The sequence below is a fragment of the Pleurodeles waltl genome, chromosome 2_1 (assembly GCF_031143425.1).
Source record: "Pleurodeles waltl isolate 20211129_DDA chromosome 2_1, aPleWal1.hap1.20221129, whole genome shotgun sequence".
Lineage (NCBI taxonomy): Eukaryota > Metazoa > Chordata > Amphibia > Caudata > Salamandridae > Pleurodeles > Pleurodeles waltl.
In genome coordinates this window covers 601481801-601507296 of record NC_090438.1, presented here as the reverse complement: position 1 = coordinate 601507296, position 25496 = coordinate 601481801, and the positions used below count along the sequence as shown (strand labels likewise).

Genomic DNA, 25496 nt, shown 5'->3' with positions numbered 1-25496 from the left:
CAGAGGCTCCCCCTGACCTCGACTGCCTGGTAACAAGGAACCCGATGCCTGGACCAAGCACTGCACCCGCAGCCCCAGGACCGAGAGGAACCACCTTCCAGTGCAGGAGTGACCAGCAGGCGGCCCTCTTCCTAGCCTAGTCGGTGGCTGGCCTGAGAAGCCCCCCTGTGCCCTGCCTGCATCGCCTAAGTGCCCCCCAGGTACCTCCATTGCTTTCAATAGTAAACCCGATGCCTACTTTTCACACTGCACCGGCTGCCTCTGTGCCGCTGAGGGTGTGTTTTGTGTGCCTGTTTGTGTCCCCTCCCCCTCCTCCCAGTGCTCTACAAAACCCCCATGGTCTGCTCCCCGAGGACTCAGGTACTTACCTGCTGGCATACTGGAACCGGAGCACCCCTATTCTTCATAGGCGCCTATGTGTTGTGGGCCCTCCTTTGACCTCTGCACCTGACTGGCCCTGTGTTGCTGGTGTGGTGACTTTGGGGGTTACCTTGAACCCCCAACGGTGGGCTTCCTATGCCCAGGAGACTGACTGGGTTAGTGCTTTACTTACCTGAGAAACCTAACCAAACTTACCTCCCCAGGAACTGTTCATTTTTGCACTGTGTCCACTTTTAAAACAGCTTATTGCCATTTTAACTAAAACTGCGTGTACTACTGCTTTGAATCAACGTTCTATACTTACCTGTGTGATGTACCTTGCATTTTATGTACTTACCTCAAATCTTGAATCTTGTGGTTCTAAAATAAATTAAGAAAATATATTTTTCTATATAACAACTATTGGCCTGGAGTTAAGTCTTTGAGTGTGTGTTCCTCATTTATTGCCTGTGTGTGTACAACAAATGCTTAACACTACCCTCTGATAAGCCTTCTGCTCGACCACACTACCACAAAATAGAGCATTGGTATTATCTAATTTTGCCACTATCAACCTCTAAGGGGAACCCTTGGACTCTGTGCACACTATCTCCTACTTTGAGATAGTATATACAGAGCCAACTTCCTACACTGTGTCTTGGTGATAGGATTCTTTTCCAGAAGATCCACAACCTCTTACTCTAGTAAGGCCGCCTGATCTTCTGCAAACTGTAGTGGGTGTGGGGGAACCGGCTGTACCGGAGTACCGTAAAAGTCTATTAAAAAACCTTTGAAGGTTTTCAAAACCTATGCTTCTGACGTGATCCTTTCCTAATTGTGTTTGAACCATGCAAGCCTGCCACCCGCCCTTGGAAAGAACCGCAAATCCATATCTGCTTGGGTTTGGAACTGTACTCTGTAAGAGCCTCTGAAGTTCCGTCCCCTGTAGGGTCTTCGGCTGTTGAAAAACTCCCCCTGGCGTGGCTGATCCTGTGGGCGCTTGAAGCCTTTGGGAGGGCTTTCGACCATAGAAGCTGCCGGTTGAGCACCCTTTGCCACAGCTGTCCCACATGAAAATCTTAGGCTGAAAAATCTTTTTGGTGGATGTTTGCGCTTTGCCAGTGAGGTGAACGTAGCAACACATTTGCCTAGCTTCTTGATGAAAGGCTCTCCGCAAAGGCCTCCCTGCGCTGCTAGGCCCACCTCTGTAAATGCCAGGTCACCGAGCCTCAGATCGACCTTAAGGAGGAAAAAGCGCTGTCTCTGTTGAGAGGGCACAGTTGGCATTGACCAAAAAAATGGCTGCCCTTTGGGCCGAGTCTGATAGTGTCTCTGGGGTAACGGGCGTGCAGGTGGCTTTATCTTACTCTGTGAAATCTAGGATTTCTGTTAGGGGACCGCTCAAATGAAGCAGTTAGTCTTGGAAGGAGCGCCAAGACCTATCAATCCCTTTCTTGGGGTCTTTGATATATTTCTGTAGGAAGGTGGCCATGCGGTAGTCCAGTTCAGGAGTGACTGCCACCTTTCCAGGGAGAGAGGGAGGGGCGAGGGCATGCAGCAGCTAGCCACATACTGAGCCACCTTGTCCATGGGGACTGCCCAGAGTAGTGTGGGTGGATCAAATCCTCTGGCTTCAACATATCCATCGTAGATTCTTGGGATCTGGGGTCCTCCAATAATGGAGAGGGGTGCCATGGGTGGGACAGTCCCGCCTCGTCCAGTGAGTCTCCGTCGTATGAAAGTAGAGATCTCTAAATTTCCTTGTAGACTGTCCTCCACTGAAGGCTCTGGTCTAGTGAAGGCTTTTTTGAGGGACTCGAACACCCCCAGGTCCAGGGGCTTTTTGCTGTTACGTTTCTGGGGTGGGCGTTTCAAGAGGGGTACCCCTGTGGAGACAGCATCCATTGTACCACTTACTGGCATAGGGCAAGCGCAGGCCAGCTCAAGCATGCGGTGTTCCAAAGGTTCTATTGCTGCTGCCACCGCCTGGTGTATGGAGGTGTCTGCTGTTTGACAAAATTAGTCTATGTGGAGCACCTGCAGGGACTCCTTCTATATATTAATCCACCAAACTGGTCAATATGCTCTAACTGGCTTGTTAGAAAGGGTGACCAGAGGCGCATGAAGGACTCTGAGTTGCCTAAGTCAGCTTTTTGGAGCTAGGCGAAGTAGCAGATTTTGAAACTGCAAAGCGCTTGCCGGGTTTTGTCCTTGGGGCTCACTCACCCTATCGAAATCTGCACGTTATTAAAGAAAAGACAATCACCTGGGCCAGGCCTCTAGGCAGTATGTGAGCACGAGGGTTGCTTATGTGACCGATGCGCTCGGTGGGTGTCAAACTGCCTGTTACATGTATTATTCAGTGGCACTCGGTGCCCCATGTGTACAGACCCACGAATCATGGGCGTCCGGCTTCCAGGTGGCTCGTGGGCTTAGGCGTGTTGGGAAGAAAGACATGATTGTCAGTTTCTAGAAACTAACAGAATCGCGCCCGAGCATTTGAAACGCTCAAACCCCCTGTAGCCGGGCGCGGGAACACCTGGCTACCAATAATGACGGCCTCCAGACCGGGGGCACTGTGGGGCCGGAACCGGAAGACACGCCCCTCGGCTATCCGGATTCCCGTTGCGCAAAAGATGGCAGGACGTCCCTGGCAGAGGGAGGAGGATGCGGAGGAACAGAGACTGGAGGACGACGTGGGAAGAGAAAGGAAGACAGTCGGGAAACGCAGACACAAGGGAGCGACGGAGTGAAGAACCCCACGAGGAGTGGAGCCGCCCAGAACAGCTGACTCCTGAAGACAGACCCGACGAAGGGCAAAGAGGCCCAGAAACGCCGAGACTCCGCCACGTCCCTGGAGGGGTGTGGCTCCAGCAGGTACGGTCCTGCTTTCACTGCAGGATAAACGCTTTGCTGGGGAAAGAGGAAGGGGAGAGAGGGAGGGAAGGGGGTGAGGGAGGAAAGGAAGGGATCAAGAGGGGGAATAACTGGCAGAGACTGTTGGGAAGTACTTTTCTTATACCTGATTGCACCATTGACACTTGTTATGGTTTGCTTGGAGGATAAGGGAATTAATTACGGAGCGTGACCTCTTTTTCCTAATATCTACACTTACCTTGATGACATGGGTGAGATATAGTTGACGTGTCCTCCATAGAACTTTATTTCACTAAGGTGGTTATACTATCAGGTAAAAACCCCCCTTCTCACCCCCCCTCCCCACCACCCCGCAAGCACCCTTTTCTTTGTAGTTCACCAAACACTCACTCTTTCCCCAAATCCTCTCACTATACTAACACGGTTCAAGAAGTTAAGTCCAGAGTTACGCCTTACCTTACCTTCTTTCCTTATCCGGTTTCCCTGGCGACACCATTCCCTCACGAGATCTTCGCCGGGACTCCAGAGGACCTGAAAGAGAGAGGCAGAAAGAAGAGATCATTACATTGAGAAGGAAGAGACTCATAGACTGATAGAGAGGACTTCTGAATCAACAATAAAATATACATCTCTCTCAAACCTAAAACTCCGAGTTGTCACGTATGTCCTTACCGCTATGCTCACCGCCGCACCCCCATACCAGGAGGAGCGCCACACCATGCTCTTGTGGCCCGATGCTTTGCTCAGCCACAATAGTAGCTCTGAAGTGCGGTCCGGCGGTAAGTGAAGGCTACTGTGAGCCCGCTATAAGGAAGGAAAAAACACAACAGTAACTTTTATCAGTAGAGAGGAGAACAAGTCTACTTAGCTGGGATGCAGGAAAGAAAGAGAACTAGTTGGCTTCATTGTCCCTCTCATTTCTTTGTTTCTCATTGGTCATCGCATGCCAGTTTCATGTTCTCTCTTAGTCTGTTTTTCACTTAGATGACGCATGGACCAACTACTGATTAATGTCCATCCGGCGCTCGCGCTTCGATTGAGACACTTTGAAATGGACTTATTAGGGAGATACTGTAGCACTCCGCTCTTTTTCAAACGCAGTATTTACTGCAACATTGCTTTTCTGTCATCCAGGCCTGGCACGGAAGCCCCTCACTTATTTAATGATGTTTTAAAAAGATTAATTTTCATTGTGCACTTTTTTTTTTTTTTAAGCAGTTTGTGCAACTGAATTTTTAGGATCAAATCTGCGAGTGCTTGCGCTAGCGAGACTCTGTTGTGCTCAGTAGAGGGCTTGGAGCCCACTTGTCCCTCACCATTTGTTAGTTTGCGTGACACTCTTCTTTACAGCCTTTTATTGAGTTAAGGCACGCCCGGAATAATTTCTGTTCCTATGTGTGAAGCAGGGTTGAGGCACGAATTGATTCAACTTAATTAGTGCCCCTTCGCTGATCCCGGCGTGATTGAGGTACTTTTTGTTCTACTTAACTTCAAGTGCCCAAAACAGAAGGCTTGTGACTTGCAAAAACGTGCCCAGAAGAACAAACAAATTTGAAAAGTTTTTTATTTTTACAGCTACCTTTCTTTTATTTTGCCAAGTCGTCTTTTCTGAGTTTCCACTCATGTTTTCTTTTGTTTTTGCTTGTGGCGCTGTTGTCAAAAGAAGGCAATTAACTTGTTCAAAGTATTGCAAAGTGACAATGTTTCTTTATTCTGTGTAATCTCTGAAATGATGCTTTAACACACAATCATGTAGTACGCCACAATCCACTCCACTGAATCCGTCCCACTACTACCAGTCAAACCCACTTTAAGCCACACCAGTCCAACCCAATCCAGTCCACTCCAACCCACCCCACTTCAATTCCCCCAACCCGCCCTAATGTATTCTGCCTCACTCCAATTCACCCCCTCTGATCAAAAACAATCTGCCCGCCCGCTCCAGTCATAACAATCTGCCCACTCCAATCTGCCCCACTCCAGTCCCCAAAAATATGCTTCACTCCAATGCAAAACAATTTGCCTCACTCCCATTTGCCCCACTTCAATTCAAAACAGTCTTCCCCTCTCCAATGCGCCCCACTCTAATCCAAAACAATATGCCCCACTGCGATCCACCTTGCCCCACTCTGATCTAATCCACCCCACTCCCATCCAATCAACCCCACAGCAACCCAATCCACCCTAATACAATCTGCCACAATCAAAAACAACCTTCCCACACTTCAATCCAAAACAATCTGCCCAACTCCATTCCAAAACAATCTGTCCCATTTTAATCCAGAAAAAAACCCGCCCCACTCCAACCCGCCCCACTACTATGCCAAAACAATCTGCCCCACTCCAGTCCACCTCACCCAAATTCAACCCACTCCAATCCAAACCACTCCACTACAACCCAGTCCATCCCACACCAGTCTAGTCCACCCTAACCCAGACCAGTCTACCCTACTCCAATCCAGCCTACTCCACTCCAACCCAATCCACCCCACTTCAATCAAGTCCAGCGCTACCCTATCCATCTCACTCCAATACAATTCACCCCCCTCCAATACAGTCCACTTTAAACCACCCACTTGGTCCAATCCAGTCCACATTAATCCACCCTAGTCTATTCAAATCCACCCCACTCCAAACCACCTTAATCTATCCCACTTCAATCCAGTACACCATTCTCCAATCATTCCATCCCACCCCACACCAATCCAGTCCGCTCCACTCCAGTCTAATCCACTCCAATCTGTGAGAAAGTAGCCTCTTTCTAGCCTTGTTACCCCCCACTTTTGGCCTGTTTGTGAGTATATGTCAGGGTGTTTTCTCTGTCTCACTGGGATCCTGCTAGCCAGTGCCCAGTGCTCATAGTGAAAACCCTATGTTGTCAGTATGTTTGTTATGTGTCACTGGGACCCTGCTAGCCAGGACCCGAGTGCTTGTGTCCTATCTGTATGTGTTTCCTGTGTGATGCCTAACTGTCTCACTGAGGCTCTGCTAACCAGAACCTCAGTGGTTATGCTCTCTCTGCTTTCCAAATTTGCCACTAACAGGCTAGTGACTAAATTTACCAATTCACATTGGCATACTGGTACACCCATATAATTCCCTAGTATATGGTACTGAGGTACCCAGGGTATTGGGGTTCCAGGAGATCCCTATGGGCTGCAGCATTTCTTTTGCCACCCATAGGGAGCTCTGACAATTCTTACACAGGCCTGCCACTACAGCCTGCGTGAAATAACGTCCATGTTATTTCACGGCCATTTACCACTGCACTTAAGTAACTTATAAGTCACCTATATGTCTAATCTTCACCTGGTGAAGGTTGGGTGCAAAGTTGCTTAGTGTGTGGGCATCCTGGCACTAGCCAAGGTGCCCCCACATCGTTCAGGGCAAATTCCCCAGACATTGTGAGTGCTGGGACACCATTACACACGTGCACTGTACATAGGTCACTACCTATGTACAGCGTCACAATGGTAACTCTGAACATGGCCATGTAACATGTCTAAGATCATGGAATTGTCCCCCCAATGCCATTCTGGCATTGGGGGGACAATTCCATGATCCCCCGGGTCTCTAGCACAGAACCCGGGTACTGCCAAACTGCCTTTTCAGGGTTTGCACTGCAGCTGCTGCCAACCCCTCAGACAAGTTTCTGCCCCCCTGGGGTCCAGGCAGCCCTGGCCCAGGAAGGCAAAACAAAGGATTTCCTCTGAGAGAGGGTGTTACACCCTCTCCCTTTGGAAATAGGTGTGATGGGCTGGGAGGCGACTCCTCCCCCAGCCTCTGGAAATGCTTTGATGGGCACAGATGGTGCCCATCTCTGCATAAGCCAGTCTACACCGGTTCAGGGATCCCCCAGCCCTTCTCTGGCGCGAAACTGGACAAAGGAAAGGGGAGTGACCACTCCCCTGACCTGCACCTCCCAGGGGAGGTGCCCAGAGCTCCTCCAGTGTGTCCCAGACCTCTGCCATCTTGGAAACAGAGGTGTTTGTGGCACACTGGACTGCTCTGAGTGGCCAGTGCCAGCAGGTGACGTCAGAGGCTCTTTCTGATAGGCTCTTACCTCTCTTGGTAGCCAATCCTCCTTCCTAGGTAGCCAAACCTCCTTTTTTGGCTATTTAGGGTCTCTGCTTTTGGGATCTCACCAGATAATGAATGCAAGAGCTCACCAGAGTTCCTCTGCATCTCCCTCTTCACCTTCTGCCAAAGGATCGACCGCTGACTGCTCAGGACGCCTGCAAAACCGCAACAAAGTAGCAAGACGACTACTAGCAACCTTGTATCGCTTCATCCTGCCGGCTTTTTCAACTGTTTCCAGGTGGTGCATGCTCTGGGGGTAGCCTGCCTCCTTCTTGCACCAGGAGCTCTGAAGAAATCTCCTGTGGGTCGACGGAATCTTCCCCCTGCAACCGCAGGCAACAAAAGACTGCATCACCAGACTTCTGGGTCCCCTCTCAGCACGACGAGCGTGGTCCCTGGAACTCCGCAACTCTGTCCAAGTGACTCCCACAGTCCAGTGACTCTTCAGTCCAAGTTTGGTGGAGGTAAATCCTTGCCTCCCCATGCTAGACTGCATTGCTGGGTACCGCGTGATTTGCAGCTGCTCAGGCTCCTGTGCACTCTTCCAGGATTTCCTTTGTGCACAGCCAAGCCTGGGTCCCCGACACTCTTACCTGCAGTGCACAACCTTCTGAGTTGTCCTTTGACGTCGTGGGACTCCCTTTTGTGACTTCGGGTGGACTCCGGTTCACTTTTCTTCTAAGTGCTTGTTCAGGTACTTCTGCGGGTGCTGCCTGCTTCCGTGAGGGCTCCCTGACTTGCTGGGCGCCCCCTATGTCTCCTCATTCAAGTGGCAATATCCTGCTCCCTCCTGGGCCACAGCAGCATCCAAAAACCCTAACCGTGACCCTTGCAGCTAGCAAGGCTTGTTTGCGGTCTTTCTGCGTGGGAACACCTCTGCAAGCTTCTTCACGACGCGGGACATCCATCCTCCAAAGGGGAAGTTCCTAGTCCTCTTCGTTCTTGCAAAACACCAAGCTTCTTCCATCCGGTGGCAGCTTCCTTGCACCCTCAGCTGGCATTTCCTGGGCTCCTGCCCACTCTCGACACTGTCGCGACTCTTGGACTTGGTCCCCTTGTCTTACAGGTACTCAGGTCTGGAAATCCACTGTTTTTGCATTGCTGGTGTTTGTTCTTCCTGCAGAATCCCCCTATCACGACTTCTGTGCTCTCTGGGGGTTGTAGGTGCTCTTTACACCTACCTTTCAGGGTCTTGGGGTGGGCTGTTTTTCTAACCCTCACGGTTTTCTTACAGTCCCAGCGACCCTCTACAATCTCACATAGGTTTGGGGTCCATTCGTGGTTCGCATTCCACTTTTGGAGTATATGGTTTGTGTTGCCCCTATACCTATGTGCTCCTATTGCAATCTACTGTAACTTTACATTGCTTGCATTACTTCCTTTTGATATTTACTGCATAATTTTAGTTTTTGTACATATATCTTGTGTATATTTCTCATACTGAGGGTATTCACTGAGATACTTTTGGCATATTGTCATAAATATAAAGTACCTTTATTTTTAGAATATCTGTGTATTGTGTTTTCTTATGATATTGTGCATGTGACACCAGTGGTATAGTAGAAGCTTTACATGTCTCCTAGTTCAGCCTAAGCTGCTTTGCCATAGCTACCTTCTATCAGCCTAAGCTGCTAGAAACACCTTTTCTACACTAATAAGGGATAACTGGACCTGGCACAAGGTGTAAGTACCTCTGGTACCCACTACAGGCCAGGCCAGCCTCCTACACAATCCATCCCAATAGACCGTACTCAGTCCAATCCACTGCACTCAGTCCAATCCACCTCACTCCACCCAATCCGATACACCCCACTTCAGTCCCCCCACTGTAGTCCAATGCACACCATGCCAATCCAATAAACCTCACCTAAGTGCAGTCTACCCTACCCCTTACCCTAATCCAAACCACCTCCCCGACCCCACCGCACCCCATTTCAGTCTACTCCAATCCATCTCACTGCTCTCCAATCGAACACTCTATCCCAGTCCATCTCACCCCATCCCAGTCCATTCCATCTTGCCTACCCCACTCCAATCCACCCCGTCCAACACAACATAATTCCACCCCAATCCACCCAATCCTATTCCATTTCAGTCCACCCCATTCCAAACCAATCCGTCCACCCCACCGCTTTCCAATCTGTCCACCCCACTGCTTTCTAATCCACCCACCTCCATGCAATCCACCCCACTCCAATACACCCCAATCCAATCCACAGCCAACCAATCCACATCACCCCACCTCAATCCACATCACCCCACTCAAATCCAATCCACCCCACCCCATCACTCCAACCACCCATCCAGTCCACCCGAATTACATCCACCTCACCCTATTTTAGTCCACCACACCAATCCATCACAGTGCCACCCCAATCAAATCCACCGCATTGTACTCTCCACCCAACTCCACAACACTCTCTGCCACTAAATCCTATCCAACTCTACGACACTAATTCTCCTACTCAGCTGTACAACATTCAGACATTTCCACTCTACGACACTCTACTTTCCCACTCCACTCTGACACTCCACACCACTAACCTTTAGCCATGATGAACAGCTGATGTACAACATGGCAAAACAAAGCCAATAGCTTTTGTATAGGCAAGACCAGTTGGCTTTGCCAGTGCTTTTTTTATCTGCTTTGCCTCTCCTCCCTCTCTGCGCTAACACTGTAGTAATGGATTTATTTAATGTTGAAAAACTCCAAGGTAATACTGCAACGACGGACTCTTTAATGTTTAAATACACTTTGTTAGTTTTCAAAATGTAATCTTAATTACAATGTTGCTTTTAGACCTTTCAGGGCAACACTAACCACAGAATAGTTTAATGTTTAAAAGCATTTTCTTTTTTTTTCAACATGCAAATAAGCTTTTTTTTCAAATGCTATCTTTACTACAATGTTGCTTTTATATTCTGTAGGGTGTCACTGTAGTCAAGAACTTATTTAATGATTAAAAGCATTTTCTTAGTTTTCAATGTGCAGTTTTACATTTTTATTTAAGTAATTCATGTGACTGCATGTTTTTCTTTGCTGTGCCTCTTCTCCGTGCTAGTAGTGAGTCACGGAAAGCCATTTGTGCTATGCTATACAATGATGGGCCATACAATACCATACTGGGCAGGCCATACCATATCATACAATACTGTTATATACTACAAAATGACAGCCCATATCACACTGTATAGTAACAGACCATACTGTATAGTGACTGGGCAAACCATACCATCCTATGACAGTTTATACCATACCATACTAAACAATGACAAGCCATACAGTATTATATCACACTATACAATGGCAGGCCAAACTATATCACACTATATTATACAATGACTGTCCATACAATACTATACAATCACAGGCCATAACAAACTATACTACATCATAACACGGCATACCATACCGTTAAATAACAGCCCACAGCATACCATACTAAACCGTGAAAGACCATACTATATTATACAATAACATGCGGAACCATACTATTCAATAACAAGCCATTCCATACCATGACTAGCCGTACCATACTATTACATATCATAATATACAGTGACAGGCCATACAATACCATAATATACAATGATGGGCCATACCGTACCATACTATACACCGTAACAAAAACAAATTGCAAAGCCAATATATCTTGCATAGGCCCTTCCCCCACTCCTTTTTCACTTTTTTCTTATCAGTCTTTCACCTATATCTTCTTAATTCAAGGCAACATAAACACACTAGGTCACTGTCTTAATTTCGAAAGATTAGGCCAGGGTTCTTCAGAGCAACTAATGGACTTCATCTCTCACTCTTATGCAGTTACGCTTTATATCCAGCTCCTATTTTCAATCCTGTATACAAATATTTGGTTATAATTTTGGCAACCAAAAATTATGCCTACTGCCTCTCAAACTAAAAAAAAAAAAAAAAAAAAAGTTATGGTCATTCCACGCCATCTGAAGGTCCTCTTTCACCGTAGGACTTTTAACATTGTTCATGTAGAAACGGATCGCATTGGGCCTAGTTCTCTGGAACAGGGCCAACTGTTTCTAATTATTCTTTTGAGCCTGACATTGCCTCTGACACATTTGTGCAAAGATTTTTTTGGGTTATGTCAAACTGATGGGGGCTGTATCCAAAGAGCTTCATCATGAATTCACTTCTTACTGTATGGTTTTGCAGATTTTGTAATGGGTGTAAAAATAATGTTTCACACATTTGAGGCAAATAAGATCATTCTCTGATCTAGAAAACCAATCTTTCAGTTAGGGTTACCTGGATTGTTCTTAAAACGACGGGTAGCCCTTTAAAGCATTACCGATGCTCTAATAATGAAGTGGTATGATAATCAGTACAATAAATACAAGATTTTCCAAGTGCTGTGTAGACCATTGAAAGCAGATCGCAATTTAAAATGCTGCCATTTTAGGTGGCATAAGAAACAGCCTGTAAACTGTGTGCATATTAAACCAATGTAATACCTTAGTGGAGAACTCTCTGACTAACTGAGTTAATAACATAAACTCTGTGTAACTTGATACCTCAAAAATCTAAATAGAAACAGCTGCATAACGTGCTCTCATATGAAGAAAACGTCAGCCTACCGTGGCATGACACACGTTACTGTCTCCTAGTAATACAGAGGAATCCTAGAAGGCGTTACACCTGATTTTCTCATTCCTAGACCAAAATACCCTAAGTAACTCTTAGAACATTTCCAGTGATATTGTATACAAGCAATATGTTTGGTCAACCAGTCCCTGTAAACATTTCTCCCATTTTGTTAACGGAGGCACCTGTCCCTAGCTACTTATAACCCTTCAGTAATATTTTTCATTACTAGCATTTATGACAGTTTTGCGTGCACATGCCATTTTAAAATCTTTGTCGTTCAGTGGTAGTATGTTCACACATCAATTTTTAAAATATTAACCAGCACCACCATGCTCATTGTTCTAATAATTAGAAATAGAAAAATATGCAGAATAAAATAATGCGCATTGTAGCACATCTCTGCATCCAAATTGATTGCATGTTCTTCTGCTTGTTCCTAGCTATGTCTTAAATTAAATGTTTTTGATCTCCCGATTATCTTTATGATGGCCAAATCCTCGCGCTGTTCGCAATTTTCCGACTTTGTCTTATACATCGAACACCTTTCTTCTCAGCATGGTTATTTTTTGTTGTTGTTCGTTTTTCACAGGTTGATGCAAGACTCGTAAAAGGACAATGGAGGTTGCTGAATGGACGAAAGTTCCCTTATTGGCTTGTGCACTGTGAGAAGGCATTTATCGTTCATGATGGATTGCTACCTACCTACTCTACGCATGAGTTAATAAGTAGAATTTTTTTTTTTTTTTTTTAAACCATCGGACCCTGGAGTCGCAAAGCAAGACCATTTTAATTGCAGGGGTACACCTATTTTCCTGTTAACACTTCTTCAGAAACATGGATCCGAGTTTGATGGACAGCCCAGTGACCCTGGTCATTAAAGCCCCCAGTCAGAAATATGATGATCAAACAATTGACTGTTTTTTAGACTGGACAGTTGAAAAGTTAAAACATCATCTCTCTAAGGTGTATCCCAGTAAACCGGTATGAAAATTATGTCATTTGTATCCAAATGTTGTATTTGCCAGCCTTGTTATCAGTTTAAATGATGTGTACACAAATGCTCCTTTTATTATCTGGTTTTGGCTAGTTTCATAGACCTCAAGTAGATTGTAAAGTGTACCAACTGTATTTGCTTTTGTTGAGTTGAACAGGAAAGGAACACATACAATACACAAAACACAATAAGAAATACGGTTTAAAAAAAGCATTTCATACCTCTTTTGTGACGCAGCAATAAGCACAGAACACGAGTATTTTTTCAAACTCTGGAAAATCTGTATCACCATCTGCCTCCAAGCCATGTTTCCTCAGGCAATCTGTTTTGTGCTCACAGTTAAAGTTGTATCAAAAACACCTTACAAGTGGTGGATATTCTAAACATGGTTGACGATAGTGACATATACACCCTTATTTTGGTATGTTACTGGTGCCTTTTAGCACAGTTGATAACCAAATGTAATCTCTATCTTTTCCACTCATGTATTTGGTGCAGGGTCCCTTTGCCACTAACCAAGACCCAGTGCACATGGAATCTTAAACTCTGTTCTATACATGCTCTGCAGTGTGTCTCAGTCAGTCCTGTAACCCATGCTGGTTATTATTTGGCCTGGCTGATGAAGGGTAATATCACTAACCCAGTCCAAAGATGCTTGTTTCCAGTTAAGGGAGGACTTGGCTCCACAGTTCAAGCTGGACTGTTCCCAGGGGGAGCAGGGTCAAGACCGATTTGCATATAGTGGGTACAAACTGGGATGACGTGGTGAGCAAAACAATGGATTAAACCCAGATCTGTTACTGGGGTGAAAGTTTGGTTTATTCTGCATTCCGTCCATCATTTGAACTTTTTGATTATTATTTGATAAGCAGACCCCAGAATCACCATTGATACCTCTACTGATGACACTTATTTCCACTGCTTAACTAGGGTACTCCTGGTAAAAGGTATTCGCCTACTTAAACACTTTTGGAAGTCTACCTACTATAGCATGTGTGCTGATAGTTGCAAACTGTGCACTTCCAATGCTGGATTTCCTATCCTGTTCTTCCCACTGTAAAGTCATTAAGGAAATGTTCTTATCTCTCCTGCTAATCTGGATCATCTTTTCTGAGGTCATATATGGTGAATTTCTAGGACTGTTGCTCGACCTTATCATATACTTTGAATCACATATAGGCAAAAAACAAAATGGTACCTTTTTTGTCTTAATCTGCCGAAATGAATCAGACCATGTGTTCTAGACTTGTCTGATTGTTCAGTGTCTAATAATCCAAATCCTCGAGTTTCGCAATCACCATCTTGCAGCCTTTTCCACGAGTTTCTTATTGATTTGATGCTATACTTTAGTCTGCTACGTGACCCATAACCACCATGAGGAAACGTGACCATAGATTACTGATTTACTGTATGATTTTTTCCGAGTTCTCCATTGCATCATTGATTGCAAACATTGCTATACTAGCTTTGTGTTTCAAACCCAAGCAACCTAGGTATCTTACTGCAAGGCTCTTTGTTTCGTCTCAACATGCAGTAAAGGTGTACCGTACTGAAACATTCCACTTTATCAAAAAATATCTCCTGGGCACATTCTCTGCAAATGGGTACAGGCTATTCATCACTCTCTGCTGGAGTGATTGTTGCACTCCACACCTTCGTTCCTTAAAATGCCTCTGAAGGAACAATCTGTTTTCCCACCAATTTCAAGATCCCTGACTTGTGAAAGTCTTCAGCAAATCCAGATTTCAAATTTTCCTGTTTTACTACCAACTGCTTCTTCATACCTTTAGTTCAATGTCCTATCAAACTTACTTTCGTTGCTTCTGCTAGGTTATCTGTGATAGAGATCTTTATTTATCAACTCTCAGGTTTGATGAGCCATGGGAATGTGACTGTTCAAATAATAACATCTGTGTCAATTTTGCAGTAATTAAGTGCCACGAGACAGGGCAAGGCATGCATCAATTTTGATAATGGTCTGGTTGTTTGTAATTGGACATGTTTCCATTCTTGTGTCTGCCCTTTTGGTTACCACCTCCGTTTTTTTTGTTGATCATATGGGAAGTGTGGAAGCTACCTTAGCAAGTGCCAGGATAAAATCGTAGAGCCACAGTCCAGATCTGTATACTTGTTATACCTACTGTACCTTTCTGACATATATCAAAGTCTTTTTCTTTTCTCAGCAATGTCCCCTGATTATGTTCTCTATGAAGATTAGATTAACAGTGTAGAGGAGCTGACAGGGGTGCACTTGTGAATGTATATTTTATTTCTCCTGAAAATGTCCTGTAAGTATTGGTGGAAAAATATGGCACACACATTAAAGGTTATGTTTTAGTAATGCACTTTATTCCAAGGCCAAAATAAACCTAGGTCAACATGTTTCAGAAGACAACATTTACAACCTAAATCTATCTCACCCCTGTGCTTCCTATCATAGTGCTTTGTGTGTAATAAACATAAAACAGGATGAAAGGCCTGAAATCTGTAGTTCTCTGTGGTTTGGCTATCTTGATAATTAAAATACAAAGAATAATAATTGCCCAACAATCTGTATAAATCTGATTATCCATATTGTCACATTGTGGCATTGGAGCGTGATTAAAACACATTACATTGGATATATGTGCTGCCTTTTTTCAGTAGCAATTACTAGATTTTTTTCATGTTTATGCGTGGAGAGACTGGTTCTTTTCCCCGTGGTGGCACCTGTTCTCAAAGTTGCTCCTTACATAAAGAATCACCAGTTTTAGAGGCGTATTTTCTTTTTCCTGCATGTTGTCTGCAAAAGGAACATCATTCTGAAAATAAATATGAACAAGCGTCCCTGACAGTGTGTTGTGTGAGAGTCTGAAGTTTGTGATAGGGTAACTGCTCGAGGCAACCATAGACGTCATCAGAACCCTGAAAATGTAAAGCTTTTTAAGCATTGCTCTTAGGTTCTCTCTCTGCACTCGCAAATGAGGATAAAGGGATCTCTGAGGTCTCCTCACTCCCTCCGTTCACAATTTAGACTCTGTTGTGTTCTCTTCATCCTATAGGAACCCAAACCAGATGTGGGAAGTGTGGTTTTCATTTTGTCTAGTCGAATCTATTTGGTAACTTTTTTTTTTTGAAGAGGAATCAATCTGTGCTGAAGAGACACAATGGACATATGTCCTCGAGTTTGGTGGCACAGTTATGAACACTTGATGCCTTCCAACCTAGCCCAAGCTGATGCACTACTCTTCGTTTTTTGTAGCATTCGGGCTCCAATATTTTAATCCCCCCCGCCCTTAGTGTGTTTAGGCATTGGGAGGGAGGAGGATTGATTGAGTAATGCACTCAGTCATGTGCTTTACATTTCGTTTTTTGCTCACAATCTCTGAATTAAAGCATGAGTACATTGGCAACAACAAAATGAAGAAAAAAAAAAAGCCCACAAGCATGGACCACTTAAATACATGTGTACTAAACATCATCTATTCCTTACTCCCTGTGCCTGCAAACATGGGAATTGGGGGCATTAGAAAAAAAAAGAGACCGCAGGAGTAAGATGAGGCAGCATACATAAGAGGACAGGTGAAGGTCAGGCCATGGAAAGAGAGAGAGAAAAGGGGAGAACATGAAAATAATTCGGTCATCATCACCAACTGGGCCCATCAAGGACCCTTGGAGGTTAGTGAGGCTCTGCCTGCCTTAGTGCAAAAGCACCCTACATGCCTTGACTTGGAGCAAGAAGGAGTTGTTTGACAGCCTAACTCAGCCATGCATTGTCGAACTGCAGGCATGCTGGAGGAATTGCTCCTACCTCCTCCCCTCCCTTGTCGAAGACCAAGGGGAGCTAAAATAAAAAAAACCTTGGAAGCTGCTTGCTGCCCCAATACAACATTACACTTCTGATGCTGCAGTAAATATCCTCCCCCTACGGCCTTGCTCAAGGGCGAGAGGGATTTAAAAAAGAAATTAAAAGTGGAGCAGCAGCTGCCTGCTTCCCTCCTCTTCTGTTGACTCATCATACATTTTGAAGATTTCACCATGGCTACAAGCAAGATGAACTATACTGGTTGGCTGTACACGCTTGCAGCCTTTCACCATCTCTGACCATGCCCAACTGAAAATCTGTAGCTAATTTAGAGGCTTTTAGCCGCACCCAACTTGTGAAAGGAACAGCACTCTCCAGACTTAGGAACCTTCCCTTCCCTTAAGAACTCAGAACTTCCCTCATCAGACAGTATAAAAAATAAAAAAAAGTATCTCAAGCCATCTGTTCCTAGCAACTGCAGACCGATGACCCATTCCCAGGAAAGCAATAAATAAAGTGATAAAGTTACTTTATCACATACCATAGAAGAGAACAACCTAGTCTTTGGCCAACAAATGGTCTTCTGCCTGATAGGAGGTGCTGAATTTGCTTATCGTTCTGGTAAGTTCTTAAAAGTACAGTGGACAAAAATGGATTAATGATGCTCCTAATACTGAAATTAGTCACTATCTTTGACACTGTCGCACACTGGACATTAACTACTGAGAATGGAAAAGGTTGAAATTCAAGGAAATTTCCTTAACTTGATCTCCTGTCTTCAAGCAAGTCATAGCATCATCCCATCCCGCTCCTGCCCACTTAAATCCCCTTTGTCTCACACTGTGGAGGGTCAGTTACCTCAACACTCATGTTCAATCTGGATCTCACACAGTTGCTAGACATGATCAGTTTCTTTAACCTTATTTGCCTACAACTACAATGACAATACTTAGATGTTCCTAAAATTGGAACACTTGGAAGAACTAGAATTAATAAAGCTAGACCACTCTCCGTGTCATTGATGTCTGGATGCAAACCAGCCATCTTAAATTCAACTATTCGGAGTTAGAGATCCTCAACTGTTGATAGTGGAGAATGTACTGTAGTACAGCCATCTGCCTGGTGGAACTAGAGAACCCACTGTCAACTTGACCAGAAGTAAGACATTTCAGAATGATTTCCTTTGCTTGCCCTCTAAAGAGAATACAGGATGAACACCCTGATGCTTATTTTCACACAGGCTATACCCAGAAACCACAGGCCACTATCACTCATGTAACATGTATACTCTAAAAATGGTTTGCACCTAGGGACACACCTCCTCATAGTAAGGAAGCTGCAAAGCATTCACAGTGTGGCTTCAAAGCAGCAACTACTTAGCTGATGTGAAGGCATCACACCAGTACTCCAGGCGCCACATTTGGTCCCTATCACCAGATGCATTGCCTACAAGCTACTCTACTTTTGTTCATCCAGGCTAATACCAAGAGTTTTACAGAACAGTACACTTTCTGGCCCCTTGTTTTTACATACTGCCCTAAAGAATAAAGCATTGGTGTAACATAAAAGGCATTCTGAAATGAAGTAAAGTCCTGGCTTATCATCAGCTAAGGGATTGGGAATGGGCAGTGCAGCTTTATACTATCAACCTGCAGCCAGTACATGTTGTGGACCATTTTCCACTGCTTCTGGAAGGCCTCACTGTGTTTGTCAGTAACCAGTGCCTTGACATAGAAGCAGATAGAAGGACATTGCCTCTTTGGTGGCACAGATAGTTTTGTCATGGAGCATAGTTGCCCCCTAGTTGTTCCCTACCTGACACAGGCTTAATGCCTATAATGATCCATAACCTTTTTTTCCCAGGCCTACCCTCCCCATTTAATATCTGGATGGGACCTGGCGTAAAATCCACCCATGTGACATTCAGGTTCTCCCTTTCCTCTCCTTTCACTATTTGGTGAAACCTAAAAGGCCTTTATCCTGGATGCCTGGTAGCAGCACACATCGTTGGTTGCTCACTTTGCTCCTTGTTGCTCCTCACTAGTTGTATGGTGTAAGTTGCTGGTTACTGATCACCATCACATGCCCTGGACTGCCACTATTTATTACATGGCAGTGGGCTGCCTTTGTCACATATAGATTGACCTGTAGACTATTGCTACTTTTCATCTTAACCAATATGTAAACTTGGACTGATCCACATTTAAACATATCCTAAAGAACTTTGATCTAGGATGCCTGTAACCAGAACTTGCTGTGGGTTGCTCATCTGTCAGTCCTGGAAGGTCACCACAGATCATTTAATTTAGCTGACTTTAACCAAGGCATGCCCTTGTGCTGCTCCTCTGTTACTCCTTGATAGCCTTAGCAATGAAAGTGGGATGTTTCCCTTCCTTTCCATTTGTGAAACTTCTGAAATTTGCTTGCCTTTATGAATTCTCCATGACAGAGTGGTGGATAATATTGTATGAACTGGTCGTTAAGACTATAACTCCTTGTGGCCAACTCCTTCTCTGTCTTGTTCATATGCGGTTTTCATTGTGTGCCAGACACCCATTTGTGACCTTGATACCCTGTTTGTGTGTTTCCCTTTATCAATCTAGAGTAGACTTTATAGAACATTCACTAGGGCTGTACTTTTCTTGAATACCTGTAACTAACCCCTTAAAATGGCTGTTTGATATCTACAATGATTGCCTGTTTCCAGTGCAGACAGTGAGCCACTGTTTTTCACCCTAAGTTGCATGCCGGGAATATGGTGGCAGCTTCACTAATGCAAACCCACAAGTCCCTCTCCTCAGGTTTCCCTGTAATCAAGATTATTGCTGCGGATCACTTGTCTCCCTCTCCTAGCTACACCCCAAAGAGCATTTACTATGGCTGTATCTAATTGGAAGGTATTTTGCTTCTGGCAGTACTCTTATATAACATCTTCCTTATCTTAGGGCTTGATTTAGATATTGGCAGTCGGGTTACTCCATCAGAACAGTGATGGATATCCTGTCCGTGGAAATCTAAATCCTATAGGACATAATGGGATGTAGATGTCGGCGGACGGGAAAGCCCTCGCCATTGTGACGGAGTAACCCATCCACAAATATTTAAATCAGGCCCCTACTGTATACACAATACACAAATGTGGGTGACTATCCTCCCACTCCAAAGGGATTAAAGAGTGTTTTGCCATTACTGCTTGTATCCTGTTCATGACATGGACTACTACATTCTGTCTTTCTAAGGTGGATATTACATATACCCTCAAACTTCAGGCAGAAAAACAATAAGTTAATTATTAAGTGGATACACTCTATTTCTCAATTTTTGTTGTGCCATCACGTTCAGGGGAACAACGATCTTGAGCTGTCCTCTAGTCACATGTACACAACACTGTAACACTTAACACATAGACAACAGTGCTATTCCTTATTCTTCCAACAAAGCACTGTCCTGTAATGAAGTATGCTTTCCATCTGCTAATGTGTTTAGGTGTCTTGTCAGAGGTATGAAGCGCTGTATAAAAGCATGGAGTACTCTGTGAACGGAGCACTGTCACATGACTGTTGTCAGTGTGCTCTGTTTACAGTTGCAATGGAGCACTGGGATAGCTGTGAGTTGCCCTCCCACACTGTGGCTGGCATCATCTAGCAAGCCAAGAAGGAGCAGGCAGTGGGCAGTTTCTAATCTCCACCACCCCCCCCCTTTAAAAAAAAAAAAATATATATATATATATATATATATATATATATATATATATATATATATTCAGCCCCCCTACCCTTCGGCACAGCAGAGTTGGTAGAGGGAAGGTAAACCACTAACTGCCATTGAAATGGTGGAATTCATGGTAAACAATATTCCATTCTGTGCCAGTTATTTGCAAACCTTAGTGTATGTTTGCAAGCAGGAATCAATAATACTTATATTGTCTCCCATCATTAAGAAAGGTTGGGCGGGGGAAGAAATGCCCTCAATCCCTGGATAATGTAAAGGCATTTAAAAAATAAATGTCATTTTCCACCACAAGCCTGTGTTGTAATATCAGTTGCAGTGTCTGTTAAAATGTAGGTGGAGAGGAACACAGAAAAAGGCATAGGACACAGGGATGGAGACAGAAAGATAGTCTGGAACACAAACCGTGGGAAGGACAGATGCACAAGAGCAGCAGGAATGGGGCATAGAGTGACATACCTGGGCATAGGAATTGGAATGAAAAGTGACAGGTCAGTGAAATGGATATGCACTGAAGGACAGAGATAGACGGTGACAGAGATGTGCATAGGGAGGGACAGAGGGGCGAATAAGAAGAGAAGGACTAAGAAGGAGTGTAAGTGGGTCTTTGAGTGGGACATGGATCAAGGAACGCATGTAAGGGACAGGACCAGAAGGATTAAGAAAAGCACAGAGATAATTTGATATAGTATGTTTAACAGAGTATGATAATGTGTCCAATGCATGGGTGGAGCACATTACTCATGAGTCACTCACATAATCTAGGTTACTAGTTCTGCAGGTCTGGTACGTTTATTATTATTTTTTTTTATTTTTATTTTTTGCATTTTTTGTAGATATGGCCCAGTTAAAAAAGAAAAAAAGAGGCGACTTAAATGTTACACAGCTGCAAATTAGCCAGTTTGAATCACAATGATTGCATTCTGCTTACTTTCTGATTTGAGACACGAACAAGCTTTTTACATGACATAGTACTTCTAAGGAGGGTTAAACACCAACACATACCAAAATACCCACCCACACATCCACTGTCAGACACCCTCGAAAACGAGATGCACTTGTGTAGGAAGTTGGCTCTGTATGTGCTATTTCAAAGTAAGGAATAGCATGCACAGAGTCCAAGGGTTCCCCTTAGAGGTAAAATAGTGGTAAAAAGAGATAATACTAATGCTCTATTTTGTGGTAGTGTGGTCGAGCAGTAGGCTTATCCAAGGAGTAGTGTTAAGCATTTGTTGTACATACACATAGACAATAAATGAGGTACACACACTCAGAGACAAATCCAGCCAATAGGTTTTTATATAGAAAAATATCTTTTCTTAGTTTATTTTAAGAACCACAGGTCCAAATTCTACATGTAATAGCTCATTCGAAAGGTATTGCAGGTAAGTACTTTAGGAACTTCAAATCATCAAAATTGCATGTATACTTTTCAAGTTATTCACAAATAGCTGTTTTAAAAGTGGACACTTAGTGCAATTTTCACAGTTCCTAGGGGAGGTAAGTATTTGTTAGTTTTACCAGGTAAGTAAGACACTTACAGGGTTCAGTTCTTGGTCCAAGGTAGCCCACCGTTGGGGGTTCAGAGCAACCCCAAAGTCACCACACCAGCAGCTCAGGGCCGGTCAGGTGCAGAGTTCAAAGTGGTGCCCAAAACACATAGGCTAGAATGGAGAGAAGGGGGTGCCCCGGTTCCGGTCTGCTTGCAGGTAAGTACCCGCGTCTTCGGAGGGCAGACCAGGGGGGTTTTGTAGGGCACCGGGGGGGGCACAAGTCCACACAGAAATTTCACCCTCAGCGGCGCGGGGGCGGCCGGGTGCAGTGTAGAAACAAGCGTCGGGTTCGCAATGTTAGTCTATGAGAGATCTCGGGATCTCTTCAGCGCTGCAGGCAGGCAAGGGGGGGGTTCCTCGGGGAAACCTCCACTTGGGCAAGGGAGAGGGACTCCTGGGGGTCACTTCTCCAGTGAAAGTCCGGTCCTTCAGGTCCTGGGGGCTGCGGGTGCAGGGTCTCTCCCAGGCGTCGGGACTTTAGGTTCAAAGAGTCGCGGTCAGGGGAAGCCTCGGGATTCCCTCTGCAGGCGGCGCTGTGGGGGCTCAGGGGGGACAGGTTTTGGTACTCACAGTATCAGAGTAGTCCTGGGGTCCCTCCTGAGGTGTTGGATCGCCACCAGCCGAGTCGGGGTCGCCGGGTGCAGTGTTGCAAGTCTCACGCTTCTTGCGGGGAGCTTGCAGGGTTCTTTAAAGTTGCTGGAAACAAAGTTGCAGCTTTTCTTGGAGCAGGTCCGCTGTCCTCGGGAGTTTCTTGTCTTTTCGAAGCAGGGGCAGTCCTCAGAGGATGTCGAGGTCGCTGGTCCCTTTGGAAGGCGTCGCTGGAGCAGGATCTTTGGAAGGCAGGAGACAGGCCGGTGAGTTTCTGGAGCCAAGGCAGTTGTCGTCTTCTGGTCTTCCGCTGCAGGGGTTTTCAGCTGGGCAGTCCTTCTTCTTGTAGTTACAGGAATCTAATTTTCTAGGGTTCAGGGTAGCCCTTAAATACTAAATTTAAGGGCGTGTTTAGGTCTGGGGGGTTAGTAGCCAATGGCTACTAGCCCTGAGGGTGGGTACACCCTCTTTGTGCCTCCTCCCAAGGGGAGGGGGTCACAATCCTAACCCTATTGGGGGAATCCTCCATCTGCAAGATGGAGGATTTCTAAAAGTTAGAGTCACCTCAGCTCAGGACACCTTAGGGGCTGTCCTGACTGGCCAGTGACTCCTCCTTGTTTTTCTCATTATTTTCTCCGGCCTTGCCGCCAAAAGTGGGGCCTGGCCGGAGGGGGCGGGCAACTCCACTAGCTGGAGTGTCCTGCTGGGTTGGCACAAAGGAGGTGAGCCTTTGAGGCTCACCGCCAGGTGTGACAATTCCTGCCTGGGAGAGGTGTTAGCATCTCCACCCAGTGCAGGCTTTGTTACTGGCCTCAGAGTGACAAAGGCACTCTCCCCATGGGGCCAGCAACATGTCTCGGTTTGTGGCAGGCTGCTAAAACTAGTCAGCCTACACAGATAGTCGGTTAAGTTTCAGGGGGCACCTCTAAGGTGCCCTCTGTGGTGTATTTTACAATAAAATGTACACTGGCATCAGTGTGCATTTATTGTGCTGAGAAGTTTGATACCAAACTTCCCAGTTTTCAGTGTAGCCATTATGGTGCTGTGGAGTTCGTGTTTGACAGACTCCCAGACCATATACTCTTATGGCTACCCTGCACTTACAATGTCTAAGGTTTTGTTTAGACACTGTAGGGGTACCATGCTCATGCACTGGTACCCTCACCTATGGTATAGTGCACCCTGCCTTAGGGCTGTAAGGCCTGCTAGAGGGGTGTCTTACCTATACTGCATAGGCAGTGAGAGGCTGGCATGGCACCCTGAGGGGAGGGCCATGTCGACTTACTCGTTTTGTCCTCACTAGCACACACAAGCTGGCAAGCAGTGTGTCTGTGCTGAGTGAGAGGTCTCTAGGGTGGCATAAGACATGCTGCATCCCTTAGAGACCTTCCTTGGCATCAGGGCCCTTGGTACTAGAAGTACCAGTTACAAGGGACTTATCTGGATGCCAGGGTCTGCCAATTGTGGATACAAAAGTACAGGTTAGGGAAAGAACACTGGTGCTGGGGCCTGGTTAGCAGGCCTCAGCACACTTTCAATTGTAAACATAGCATCAGCAAAGGCAAAAAGTCAGGGGGCAACCATGCCAAGGAGGCATTTCCTTACACAACCCCCCCCCCAAACGAAAGAGGATGAGACTAACCTTTCCCAAGAGAGTCTTCATTTTCTAAGTGGAAGAACCTGGAAAGGCCATCTGCATTGGCATGGGCAGTCCCAGGTCTGTGTTCCACTATAAAGTCCATTCCCTGTAGGGAGATGGACCACCTCAACAGTTTAGGATTTTCACCTTTCATTTGCATCAGCCATTTGAGAGGTCTGTGGTCAGTTTGAACTAGGAAGTGAGTCCCAAAGAGGTATGGTCTCAGCTTCTTCAGGGACCAAACCACAGCAAAGGCCTCCCTCTCAATGGCACTCCAACGCTGCTCCCTGGGGAGTAACCTCCTGCTAATGAAAGCAACAGGCTGGTCAAGGCCATCATCATTTGTTTGGGACAGAACTGCCCCTATCCCATGTTCAGAGGCATCAGTCTGCACAATGAACTGCTTAGAATAATCTGGAGCTTTGAGAACTGGTGCTGAGCACATTGCTTGTTTCAGGGTGTCAAAGGCCTGTTGACAGTCCACAGTCCAGTTCACTTTCTTGGGCATTTTCTTGGAGGTGAGCTCAGTGAGGGCTGTCACAATGGATCCATATCCCTTCACAAACCTCCTGTAGTACCCAGTCAAGCCAAGGAATGCCCTGACTTGAGTCTGGGTTTTTGGAGCTACCCAGTCCAGAATGGTCTGGATCTTGGGTTGGAGTGGCTGAACTTGGCCTCCACCTACAAGGTGGCCCAAGTAAACCACGGTTCCCTGCCCTATCTGGCATTTGGATGCCTTGATAGAGAGGCCTGCAGATTGCAGAGCCTTCAAAACCTTCCTCAGGTGGACCAGGTGATCCTGCCAGGTGGAGCTAAAGACAGCAATATCATCAAGATAAGCTGTGCTAAAGGACTCCAAGCCAGCAAGGACTTGATTCACCAACCTTTGGAAGGTGGCAGGGGCATTCTTTAAACCAAAGGGCATAACAGTAAACTGATAATGCCCATCAGGTGTGGAGAATGCTGTCTTTTCTTTTGCTCCAGGTGCCATTTTTATTTGCCAGTACCCTGCTGTCAAGTCAAAGGTACTTAGAAATTTGGCAGCACCTAATTTATCAATGAGCTCATCAGCTCTTGGAATTGGATGGGCATCTGTCTTGGTGACAGAATTGAGCCCTCTGTAGTCCACACAAAACCTCATCTCTTTCTTTCCATCTTTGGTGTGAGGTTTGGGGACTAAGACCACTGGGCTAGCCCAGGGGCTGTCAGAGCGCTCAATTACTCCCAATTCCAGCATCTTGTGGACTTCCACCTTGATGCTTTCCTTAACATGG

The 25496-nt window shown here is 45.5% G+C and overlaps 1 protein-coding gene across 1 annotated transcript in view; it reads left to right on the top strand.

Moving 5' to 3' along the window:
- The window catches only part of HERPUD2 (HERPUD family member 2), a 227855-nt gene that overhangs the window by 5625 nt on the left and 196734 nt on the right, over positions 1–25496 (top strand). The window contains exon 2 of the mRNA XM_069215497.1: positions 12525–12916. Within this exon, the coding sequence (XP_069071598.1) occupies positions 12770–12916 (147 nt within the window). The 5' untranslated portion in view covers positions 12525–12769. The remainder of the gene's footprint in view (positions 1–12524; positions 12917–25496) is intronic.